The sequence below is a fragment of the Parus major genome, chromosome 23, assembly GCF_001522545.3.
Source record: "Parus major isolate Abel chromosome 23, Parus_major1.1, whole genome shotgun sequence".
Taxonomy (NCBI): domain Eukaryota; kingdom Metazoa; phylum Chordata; class Aves; order Passeriformes; family Paridae; genus Parus; species Parus major.
The window spans coordinates 2,502,763-2,515,458 of NC_031791.1; the positions used below are offsets into that span (position 1 = coordinate 2,502,763).

Here is a 12,696-nt window from a genome sequence, read left to right on the forward strand (position 1 = left end):
AAGAATTCCCATTGTGGCAGCCCCAGAACTCCTCCCAACACGAAGAATTCCCATTGTGGCAGCCCCAGAACTCCTCCACACACACTGCCTGACCCATGGCAGCCCATGGCAGCTTCCCCACAAGGTCAGAGATGCCAAAAGCCCCGAGCCAGCCCCAAATGTTTCCCTGAGCTCGGGCCCAAGTGCAGGGATGGGAATCGCTGGAATTCTGCACCGAGCTGCTCCAGCTGGGGCAGAAGCCAAAGTTCCAGAGCTGTAATTCCAAAGGAACTGGGAATGTGCAGCATCAGTGAAAGCAGGACGTGCTGAGGGCATCAGGAGCTCAGAAAAAATGCAGCCAAGTGAGGTAAAATCAGAGCATTTTGACCCTTGGCTGAAGGAGAATAACGACAACACTGAAGGGTCTCCTCCCTCCTCACCCTTTCCTGTCGCTCTGCACGACCCCAGCTCAAATCAGGGGGTTAAAAATGGGAGAAAAATGAGGGATTAGAGCTCCCAATTCCCACCCTCTCCTTGTTAGCAGCAGGCACAGCTCGCAGGTTTCATCACCTTACAGAGGCCAGGAAATGGAATTTATTAGGAAATTCCATTTTCTGACCTGAGAAAAATCCCCTGGTTCCTGCATTTCTTTGCATAGGGAGTAAAATCCATGAAATATTTAGCAGGGCAAACGTTCCATAAAAAAAAAGAAAAAAAGAAAAAAGAGTGATTCAAAAATATCAAAACACGTTATTTCAATAAGATTGAAACATTCCTCTTGATGAATGTTTAAAGTAAAAAATCACTTCCACATTAGAATAATAAAAGTCAAAACTAAACAAGAACATCCAAACCAAGTGTTTTGACATTATTGAAAGGAAACAAGTTGACATGAATCTTTCACAGCTTCTCCATCAAATATTATTCATACAGGGGGGAAATTTTGACAAAACAGTGTTTTCTGAGGGGAAAATGCAGCAGCAGGAATTCTGCAGAGATCTTTGTGCTGTTTGGCTGCAGGTGGTGGGTGGGAAATCGGGTGAGGAATGAGAGCAAAGCCTCCCTCACACATCCTGCAGGCTCCCCAAATCCAGGCCGCTTCTCCATGGGAATTCCTGCTCTTGCAGAATTCACTTCTGGGGGAAAATGAGGATTTTTGGAGCTGCCAGAAAGTCAAACTCTGGTTTCTGTAAGGGATAGTCACAGGCTGGAGGATTTGTGAGACTGAGGAAACCCCACAAATGTCACTGCTGGTCAGGAAAGACTCAGGAAAATCATGCACAGGATTTTGTACTTAAATGAACTTTTAAAAAAATTAAAGCTAATGGTGTCAGGTAGGAATTTGGAGGAGTCAAGACCAGGGTGTTTCTGTTGCCTTTTAATTTTTGCCTCCAAGAATGAATAAAAATTAGATCATCTCATTCCACCCCAAAGGTTTCCCTGACCCCATGGAAAGGGTGGATGGGTTTTAAAGCCCCTTCCAACCCAAACCAGTCTGGGATTCCCTGGAGGAGGAAATAAAAGGGATGTAAAGACGAAACAACAAGGAGGGGATGAACTAAAAGGAAAAAGCCCTTCCTGCCTCTCCCTCCCACCTGGAAGCACCAGAGCAGAGCAGAGCAGCAGCGGTGGGCTCTGGTAGGATCAGCATCACATCAGCCCTGTCCTGAGCTTTGGGCCAGGCTTAGCACCAGAACAGGACCCTGGCAGAGCTCAGCCCAGCAAGAGTGAGCTCAAAGCCCTTCTGTGGCTCAGGTTCAGAGTTCCTGCTCTGTGACAAACTCCAGCCATGCACAGTTCACATTTCATTTAATGGGAGAGCAGAGCAGGAGGGATGGAAACCCCTTGGCCTCCTGACAGACCCCACCACCAATGATACAGGAGATGCAGAACCTAAAAAAATAAACCCAGGGCTGGATTTCCACCTTGATAATTGGCAGAAGAGCTGCAGGAAGCAGCAGCCCATCCCAGCAAAGTTCAAAAATAAAATAAAAACCCAACACTCATTTCTTCTGCTGATGAGCAGGAGTTTATTCCAAGAAATAAAAGGAAATCAATTGTATCAATTTCTGTGCTAAGATGAAAAAGTTGGATTAAAAGCACAGAGGGCAGGGGAGGAAATCTCCAGCTCCAGCCCTGCAGAGCCCCTCAGCCTCTTCAGCACCGTGGGGCTGAATCCCACAGCTCTGACAGCCAAAGCCTTGCTCAGCACTGCCCCAACAATGAACAGCCTTTAATCATCCCCTGCCTGCAGCAGGGGGGCTCAGGGCACAGACCTGAGCCAGCTCCTACCCAACTCCAGCAGAAATCCAAATTAAATTAGTGTGGGACTGCCCATTAATCTGGTTTTAATTTGAAATTCTCGCTTTCTGTTAGAACAAGACGAGACTGAATTAAAATTTGGCTTTGTTCCGGTTTTTGGTGGGGTTTTTACATGTTTTAATGTTTCTGTTCTTATCACAGGAATTTATTATTTTAATTTATTTCTGTGCTATTGCATGGAATAAACTCAGGTTCATCTGTAGAATAAATAATAGGTTGGGTTTTTTTGGGAGACTTCAGTCCACTGATGGGGAATATCCCTCAGAAGGAGGAGATTATGGGAGTCTGGATCTTACCTAATCAATCCTAAATTTCTCAGCAATGTCTGAAAAGTGTGGCCTGAAGGAATCCTTTATTCCAGCTGTTACAACGGGCTGGGAGTTCTACAAGAATATCCTGACAGATGTGGAAGGCACCAGCTCCAGGGGAAGGTGTTTTCCCAACAAATCACCCAGGATTAAAGGAAAAGAGGGAGAAGAGAAGCCCCAGGATCCTGGAAGGCTTGGAGCCCTCTCCCAAAAATTCCAGCATCCCTCAGCTCTGTGCAGTGGGGAGGAAGGAAAGGATTCACCAGGAAAGGAGAGCTTAATCCCACTTCCTTCTGCCAAGCACTGGAAATCCGAAAACATTGTTTATTATGATGAAAAACATCTGTTCATGAGGATAGAAGCTGGGATTGGAAATTTGGGAGAGATCTTGGTGAACACCAACGAGCCAGAGCTGAACTGAGAATCAGAATTACATGGGCTGCAAGCAGGGACAGCCAAGGAAACACCTTTAAAAGGAATAATGTGCATTTGGGGCCTGGAAAATCCAGAGCTGAATGTTCCTGCTGGACACTTCCAGCAGCTCTCAGGGAGACTTTCCCCTCACAATTTCCCTGTTTTTGCCAACACCTGTGGCAGCAGCAAACACACCAACTTAAGCCAGACTTAAGCACTCACATCTTGCTGCACTCCATGAGTTTCTTTGATAAAAAATCCCAATATTAAATTTTATTTCACCTGAAAGCCCAGCCCAGTTTAAAGCAGCTGGCAGCAGAGATGTGCTGGAACCATGGATTCCCCCATCCCCTCCCACAGGCACAGTCTGTTGCTGTCAGCTGACATTCCCAAACCTTTTCCCAATAAAACAGCTGAAATGGCAACGGGACAGCCCTGACCCAGCTTGGATGGGAAAGGAAGCAGCAAAGCTGCTCTTAAGGAAAAAAACCCAACAAAACAACCCTGCAGAGCTTTGATTTGTTTAGAGAAGCTCCCTTTTCTCCCAGATCCCTGCACTCAGCGGTCCCTGATCCCGTGGAAGAAGGGGAACTGGGAGGGAGGAGCCTGGATTACCCTCGTAGGTGGCTTTGAAGCCCAGCAGGTTGCTGACACTGTCAGTCTGGAACAGGAGCCACATCTGGTGCTGGGTGCTGACGATGAGGTCGGGGACCGTGGTGCCCGTCAGGCTGCAAAAAGAAAATAACAACAACAAATCACCAGCCTCAAAGTGGCCTCAGGTTCACCCACCCTCAAATAAAGACCTCTGCAGAAGCAGGAAAATGCCAAATTTAAGAATCATCCCCAAAAAAACTGGGAGATTTTCAAGCCTGATGAAAATCCTCTCGTGTTCTCCGTTCTGCCCCAGCACTGAATCTTCTCCTTGAAGAAGAATCTTTTCCCTTCTTCTTCTTCTCTGCACCCTCACTGCAATAATTACAATTCACTGCCATTATTGTAACGGATCACCCAGCAGCAAAAGGAATCGTTTCCCTGCTCGCTGAGGCAAAACATCAGCAAACAAATAAAATTCCCAGAAGCCAAACTGTGCCCTGACTGACTGACCCCTCTGAACTGCCCTCACAGTGGTTTCCAGTAGCACAAAAAATGACTTTCCACCCATTCCCGGCTACATTTCTGCCCTGAGAGAAGGATCTAAAAAAGAAAAAAAAAAGCATCTGGCAGACAAAGCTCGAGCCCCAGATTTGCTGAACACCCCGTGAGCCCTTGAGAAGCACCACTAATCCTGGCAGGATCAGGGCTCTGCCTTCCCCTCAGGATCCTCCCAGGAGGGATGAGGAGATTTAGGGAAATGTCACTGATCTCTCCCTATTAATGAGGCTCATTCAGCCTCTGGGATTAATCACCTCGTTGTGGTTCAAAACAGCTTCAGAGCTTTATGCCTCACCCACACAAGCATCTTCCCCAGGAGGAGCTCAGCTCCCTCCCTTCCCTGTGCTCCTGGAAACAGGAGCAGCGTTTGTGTGGGCAGGATGCTTATTCCAGGTTATTCCAGGGCTGTTGTGCTGCCTGGGTTTAATGTTGTGATTATCCTGTTTCTGCTGAGGTACTACCTGTGAGAAAGACAGAAATTAAGCCCCAGTGAAGAGGGGTGAGAGGGTTTTTTGTCTTTTCTGCGGTGTTTAAATAAATCCAAATTCATCCCCGTGATCAGCTCTGGGTTGGGCCTGGCCCCAGGTACAACAGCAGCATTTGAAAGGCTCCTGGATAAAACTAAACTCAACGGAAGAAAGACATGGAATTGCTGGAGCAAGGCCAGAAGAGGGATGTGAAGTTGGTAAAGGGACAGGTTCCAGGCTGGGAAAGGTGGAAATGTTCAGGAGAAGAGAAGGTTGAGTGGAGACCTCACAGCACTTGCCAGGAGCTGCAGGAGAGCTGGAGAGGGATCCTGCAGCAGGAACTGGAGTGCCAGGACAAGGAGGAATGGCTTCAAACGGGCAAAGGGGAGAACTGGGTGGGATATTAGGAAGAAATTCCTGGTTGGGAGGGTGGGGAGGGTCCCAGAGCAGCTGGGGCTGTCCCTGGATCCCTGGCAGTGCCCAAGGCCATACTGGGGCTGGAGCAGCCTGGGACAGTGGGAGGTGTCCCTGCCATGGCAGAGGTGGCACTGGATGGGCTTTGAGGTCCTTCTACCCCAAACCATTCCAGGATTCCGTGACAGCTCCAAGGGCTGTGTCACCCATCCAATGCAGGTGACATCAACTCGGCTCCCTGCCGAGTGCCAGCTCCTTTCAGGAGTGGGGATCTCATGGGAGTGGGACCACCCTGGACACCACAGACCTCTCCTCCCCACAGCAGAGATGTCACAGGCTGCAGGGACAGGGACACCTGCAGCAGCCACTGCCCAGGCTCTCCCTGGAACCCGGAGTGGGTTTTTCCCTGCAATCACAATCCCAGCAAAGCTCTCCCAGCTCTGCCCCTGCCTCTGCTCCGTGATTGCTCTGACCTGCAGCAGGGATTTTATTGATCTCCAGGTGCTGCTAAATGAAGAAGTGATCTTGTTTTAGTGCCTGTTTTGCATCCCAGAGATGTTCAGGAGTGTAACTGTTGATTCTCAGTTTATTTATTGAAGCAGCAGCCAGGCAGGAATGAGGAACACTCCAAGAGGAAAAACCTCCAGGAAAAGGTGCTTCAAAGCTTTCTGCATCCTTTGCCACCCCACTTTTAACAAGCTGGATGATTGATTTGGGTGCTTGTTACTTCAAGAAATCAAATTCCTTCTGCAAGTCAGGAAGCTCAGCCTAACAATCTTCTCTGTTCCCATTTTCCAGGGATGGGAATGAGCCTGGAAACAAATGGTCCTTCCCAGCTCCGTTTGGGATGGAGTTCGCTGCTGTGCAACAGCACTCAAGTGCATTCCTTGATTGGAAAGGCAGCAGGGCTGAGCTCCTCAACAGCCAAGGGGAAGTGAAGAGCAGGAAGAAAATTGGAATTACTGCCTTTGACAGGAGTGTCTGCATTTTGATTCTTCCAAAGAAACCCCACTTTGTATCCAGATATTATCCCTGATCTGTGAATCCAGCTGAGAGTGGGCAGAAACTCTGGAAAAAGTGATTCATGGACTTTCAAGCACATTAATTAGCACCGTGGTCTTCACACCTGTCTCCCATTTCATTACCTTTCAATTAATCCTCAGAGATTATTAACAAAAAAATAAAATAAAAAAGGAGAGCTGGAAGGATTAGCACCAGAAATTTACTGGAAACTTCCTGGAACAGATTCCAGGCACTGCACCTTGCTCAGTCACAGATATTCCAAATTTGCAGCAGCAAAGTGCTGAGGAGGTAACAGAGAGTGGGGATAAAAAACATGGAATGACTAAAATCCAATCTAAGGAAAAATGTTGTGGGCTTTAGGCAAACCAAAAGGGATGGGATGGAAGATCATGTCAGGAATTTCTCCCAAGGCAGGGATTTGCAGGTTTGGACCAAGCAGCTGTGAAATGTTCTGGGACACTTGAATTACACCTGGGCACTAATCCATCTTCACATGCCAGGCTGGGGTTCCTGACCAAGGATCACTCCTGAAACAAAACCTCAGGGAAAAAGATCTTTGGGAAAGACAAGGAGATGTTGATATGTGAAAACGGACTGGGAGGCTGTTCCACGTGGAAAAACAAGAGGAGGAAGGAAAAAACACAATGAACTTCTCCATCAGTTGCCAGAACACAACAGCTTTGCTGGAGTGGTTTTGGAGAGGCCTGGAGGGAAAGCAGGACCATCTGCACATTCCCTGTGCTGAAGAAACCTCCACAGAACACCAAATTTGCAAGTAAAGGATGCAAAAAATCCCAAATCCCAGGCTGGAAGAAGCCTGGTTTCCCCAAATGCACCCTGGCTGTGAAACGCTGGGGATGCCACTCCAAGATCTCGGATTTACAGCCCTGTGGCACTGCTCAAAATGATGGCAGCAGGGACAGAGATCCAAACAGCTCCTGGAGTGTGCCTGGGGTGCTTTTCCTTCTGCATCCCAGCTTTTCCCACTCCCTGCAGAGCCTCAGCCTCTCCCTGAGAGCGAGGGAAGCACAGAGGGGAGAATTTTCTGTTCCCAGAAGTGACAAAACCTGGCGGGTGAGGGGCCAGCTCCTGCATCCCAACCCCGCAGCCCCAGCTGGCCGGGCGGATCCCGGCAGGAGCATCTCCTGGGAATTGGTACTCACACATAAAGCACAGATTTCTGGTCTCCGACCTGGCCTCCATCCCCCACTGTCAGCGTGTCGTAGCCTCTCTCCAGCTCGAATTCCTCGAAGGTGAGTTTGATCACCTGCCAAAGACACGGCACAATTAATACAATCAATTAACACCAAGCCTTGCCCTGCTCATGGATCCTGGAGCAGCTTCCAAAAGCACCAAAATCTCCTGGACATCCCCAAAAGTTTGGTTTTGGTTTTGTTTTCCCCAGGATGTTTACAGGTGATTTGTGTCACCTCTGCTTTATCTCTGCTTGTTCAGATGACTTCACTGATATCAATATTTGTGTGCTGGGACCTCAAGGTGCCTTTTCCCACCTTCTCCCTCCCCAAAGCTGGAATTCTGGAGGTAGATTTGGCACAGAGTCTTTTACTTTGTGGCTCAGGAAATCCTCCTGGTTCGTGCCCAGAGCAGGAGAGAATTTATGGATTTATGTGAATGGTCAGGGAATTATCTCCAGCTGTCACAATCCTCAGCATCACCACATCCCTATTCCGTTTTTTCTCTCCTGTTCCACCCAGACTTTGGATTTTTTGCAGCCTCTCTGCATCATTTAGGAGAAGAACTCCCACAGAAGTTTGTGCCCCAAGGCTCTCAGCTGCTTTGGGAATCTCTGCTTTTCAAATCCAATTTAGGGGGCAGAGTTTTTAAGCCAGCCTGGAACAGGCTGAACAAACAGAAAAAGAAGAGATTAATTAAATTAAATAAGAGTTTCACATCCCCCATCTGCAGAAACCAATGGAGTTTTGTTTCTTGGACTCTTTACCTGACCAGCGAAAATAAAAAGCACAAAAACATCTCAAATGCATGACACCTTTATAGATGCATTCAATTTCCTGACTTTTAACAGATTAAATCACCAAATGTGGGTTGATGCTTCTTTCAGCTGCATCAGACAACACAAAAATCAGAAGGAAAGGAGAAGGAGCCAGGTGAGTGCCAAGGACCTCAGAGCTCTGGGGACACTTTCCACCTCAGTTTGGGACAAGGAACTGGAGCCCAAGAAACCCAAAATCTTGCTTTTGTCCTTTCTTGCTTTTATAAGCAGCACCTCCTGCAAAACTTGAGCAGGTGTGGATTCCCAGGGGGATAAAACCCCCAAATTTCAAACCAAAAGTAAATAAAAAAGGTGTTTATACAGTTCAGGCTGAGCTGTCCTGTGTTTTCTTTCCTACAGATGAACACAGTATTTTTCAATGCACAGAAAATTAAATTTAGAGATTTTAGGCATTGTGAAAAGAGAGGTTTTTCTCCAAAGCCCCAGGATGCTGAACCAGGAGCCTGGGTGATGCTTCAGACAACTTTTAATTTCTGTCTAGTACCCAAATATTAACCTGTGCAGGCTACAAAAGCATGAAATGCTGGAATAATGTAATTAATCCAGAGAACACTGATCTGCACACACCATTACTTCAACCAGCCACTCAAGGAGCTGCATCCTGAGCAGCCTGACCCTAATTAAACAACTAATTACATCCTAGCACACTCAAGAGGTTGGCACAAGATTTGGATGCTGAATATTTTATTTATTTACCCATATTCCTGTTCTTTTTTTTTTTTTTTTTCCTGTGAAACCTAGAGATTTAATTCATTTAATTTAATTATTTAATGATTCACTAAACAGCCAGAGAGCCACCAGCACCCCCAAACTTGGAGCTGCTGAAGCATCAGGGAGCAATCAGCAAAGGCAGGAAAATGGGATGGGATTCCTGATTCCAAATGCCACCAAAGTGATTGGAAGTTCGGTCACATTCCGAGGAGAAAAATCCACAATAATTCTCTCCATGAGAACAGCAGCTCATGCAGTTCTAACCTGAAGCTCCACAAGCACATTCCTCATTTCCCTGCTTCCCAGGCTCCAGAATTTCTGCCTCCATTTGGGATAAATCATCCCCTGGAGGGGCCCTTCTCCCTCCATCCACTTAGACATGGCTTTTTTTTTGGCTCCAGGTGGGAATAACCCCAGGAGAAACCTCAACATCCATTATGTCAAAAAAGGCCAGAAATAGCTTTTATGCAAATTCCCCAATTATCATATGCATTTCTCAGCTCCCCAGTGATTTATTTTCCCACTGTGGTCGGAATTAATTCCCAGGGCACCAGGGACCAGCTAAAAAAACATCTGAATATCCCCCAAATAGGTTTGATGTCCCCCCTCTGCACGGGAAATAATCCCAGTTTGTCAGTGAGGAGGCCTCAGCCCTGCGGACACAGAATTCCCAGCGAATTTGGAGGGGATTTTGGGGCTCAGTGGATCTCTGGCTCGAGGTTCTTTGCCAAAGATAGAGCAGAGAACTTGTAAATGAGTCCTGAATTCAGCTCCCTGCTTTTCCCAAAGCTCCACGGAACAGGACCTGATCCAGAGACCACTGGAGTCAATAAAAACATTACAGCGACTCCAGCAGCTCCAGCTCAGGCACATAATGCTCCTTATTCCCAAGGCATTGGAAATAATTCATCCCCAATCCTTCCTCAGCCAGGCTGGGGAATGGGAAATGCTGGGATCATCCCTGAGGGATAAGCAGGGAGAGCTGTGGCCTTCCCAAAGGAGTTGGTGCTTTTCTCCCAACCCTCCCTGCCCCAGGAGAGCTTTTCCCAGCCTGTAAATTAAAACTTCCAGCATGGAACACCTAAACCCCAAAAGACCCTTCAGAAAGTGGCATTATTAATTGAATTAATTAAAACTATTTCCAAAGAAAAGGCAATGGGATCTCCTCACACAGGTCACAAAAGCTGCTGAATTTTTTTCACAAAAATCCGTATTTCTGTGTAGGATGGGCAGCCCACAGAGCAACACCTTGTGCTGTGGAATCTATGAAGTCTTGAAATGAATGGATTTGAGCAATTCCAGTCCCCTTTATGATTTAGGAAAAGATCAGGACAAGCAGGGAGAGTTGTGGCCTTCCCACAGGAGTTGATGCTTTTCTCCCCTGCCTCAGGAGTGGTTTTCCCTCCCTCTAAATGACACTGAAACACCTAAACCCAAAAATCTCTTCCAAAACGGACACTACTGGAATTAATTAACACTACTTATCATTTCCAAGGAAAAGGCAATGGGATCTCCTCACACAGCTCACAAACACTGCTGATTTCACCAATCCCTATTTCTGTGCAGGACGGGCAGCCCAGGCAGCAGAACCTTGTGCTGTGGAATCTCTGAGCTGGGAAGTCTTAAAATGAATGGATTTGAGCAATTTATGATTTAGGAAAGGACCAGGACTTGCAGATTCTGTGTTTGTTATGACTCAGGTTTCAAAGCTGAGGAAGAAACCAACCAGGGGAAGAGAAGGAACTTCCTTTGAACGGAAATTCCCAAGGGAAAATAAGACAGTTGTGCACATGAAGGCCAGAGGAGAAGCTTTTCCTGTCACACTGCTGATGGAAAAGCAGGAAAACTTTGGGCACAACACTGGCACTAAAGCAAAGGAACAGAGCTGAAGGTTAGGCCTGAACATTCACTACAAAAGGCTCAGTGAAACACTAGGCACAGTCCAGGAGCATCTTTTCCTCACAATTTTCATCTCCTCCTTCATAATTTGTAGCAGGAATCCCAAATGGAAGTGATATCCTACAAAACACCCAGGAAATGCCTGCACCCAGCTCACCACCAGCTGTTCTATCCACACAAAAGCTGGAGGTTGGTGATTTCTGGAGACAAAAATGTACAAAAATAATGGAAAAGGATGAAACACCCTCCACAGCCTGAGCTGTGCTGAATTCCAGCCCATGGATACTTCATCAGGGGGATGAACACTCCCCTGCACATTCCCTTGATGAAGGGAACCTTCCTGGAGCTGATCAACCATTAACTCCCTCCCAACAGATCAGCACAGAAAAATCTCCTGGTCCCACACTTGTGTCTCCCAAAACCCAGGTTTTGTGCAGCCACACCATGGATAACGACAGCCCTGAGCCACAACCTGCCTGGGAATGGGAATTCAGGGCTATTCCTCATTAAAATCCTCGTCCACCAGAGATCTGTGCTGGTTGAAGGCTTGGGATGAGCTCAGCAGGGAGGGAGAACTCCACTGGATCTTCCTCCATCCTGCCCCTGCCTCACTCCGGAGGGGAGGGAAAGCAGGATCCCAGCAGGGCTGCTAGTGCTTCCAAACAATTCCCAGGAAAAAACTAAACAAAAAACACAACAAAACAAAACAACAACCAAAAAAAACCAAAAGAAAAAACCAAAAAAAAAACCCAAAAAACCACCACCACCGCCAACAAAACCAATAAAAAAAACCAACAAAAAAACCAACAAAAAAGTCCCAAAAAACACCAAAAAATCGAACAAAAAAACCCCAAAAACAAAGACAAAAAAACAAAAAAAAAACCCACCAAAATGAGATCCTGTGAGTCTGTGAGATTCCCCCTGGAAAAGGCAGGGAGCCAACACACAACAATGTCCAGAGGCAAGGGAGAATAAATGGGAGCTTGGAGCCTTGGCAGGCTCAGGATTCACCCAGAACTCACGGAGTGATGTTTGCAGGAATCCTGACACTCCAAGCAACAAGCCCTGCCACCTCCTGAGAGCAGAAATAACATCAGAAAGGGTTTTTGGAGCTACACAGCAAAGGAATTCCTGTTCTTCTGCTCCAGATCTGGAGGAGAGACAAGGGCTGAGATTGGAAAAACCTGAGGGCACCAAACACTGTCCTCAACTGAATTCCCATTGCCAGGGGAAAATGGACAGGGATTGATCTTTTCCAGGCCAGGGCAGTCACACCTGTACAGAAAGTGCTTGCACTGAAATCCACAACAGTGCAAAAATGTGAATAAATTTACAATACTGCATAAGCAACACGAGCACCCAAACTTCCCTCCTCTGCCCCTGGGGGCTGAAATCCTGCTGGATCCCAAAAAAACACAGGAAAAATCAGCATTCCTGGCACAGCCTCCCTGTCCTGATGAGCTGCTGGGGCACCTCCCCGCCCTCCACATGAGATATCAAAGAGGCTTCGATTACAAATAATTACACTCACTTTTAATTACAACCCTTAACAAAACGAGTGCTCAGCAGGGATGGAAGGTCAGGGATTTAAAGACAGCTGGGAAACAAAAGGAAGAGTCTGTGTGGGGACAGAAACTGAGCCTGAGGGGCTGAGGAAACCTTTAATTTGAGGGTGAGGAGGGGATGGAGAGGTTTTCCCAGAGAAGCTGGTGCTGGCTCTGGATCCCTGGAACTGTTTAAATTAGACAGGGCTTGGAGCAGACTGGGATAGTGGAGGTGTCTGGATGTGCTTGGAAGTTTCTGGGTGTGCTTGGAAGTTTCTGGACATGCACGGATATTTTTGGAGGTGTTTAGATCTTTCTGGAAGTGTTTGCATTTGTTTGGATGTTCCTGGATGTCCTTGGATGTTTCTGGAAGTGTTTTGAAGTGTTTGGAAGTGTCTGGATTTGTCTGGACGTATTTGGAAGTGTCTGGA

General features: G+C 47.0%; 1 protein-coding gene across 1 annotated transcript in view; it reads right to left on the reverse strand.

The window, feature by feature from the left end:
* The window catches only part of CSMD2 (CUB and Sushi multiple domains 2), a 258,061-nt gene that overhangs the window by 121,434 nt on the left and 123,931 nt on the right, over nt 1-12,696 (reverse strand). Inside the window, exons 11-12 of the mRNA XM_033519645.1 lie at nt 7,243-7,346; nt 3,639-3,751 (exon numbers count right to left, since the gene is read on the reverse strand). Of these exons, the coding sequence (XP_033375536.1) occupies nt 3,639-3,751; nt 7,243-7,346 (217 nt within the window). The remainder of the gene's footprint in view (nt 1-3,638; nt 3,752-7,242; nt 7,347-12,696) is intronic.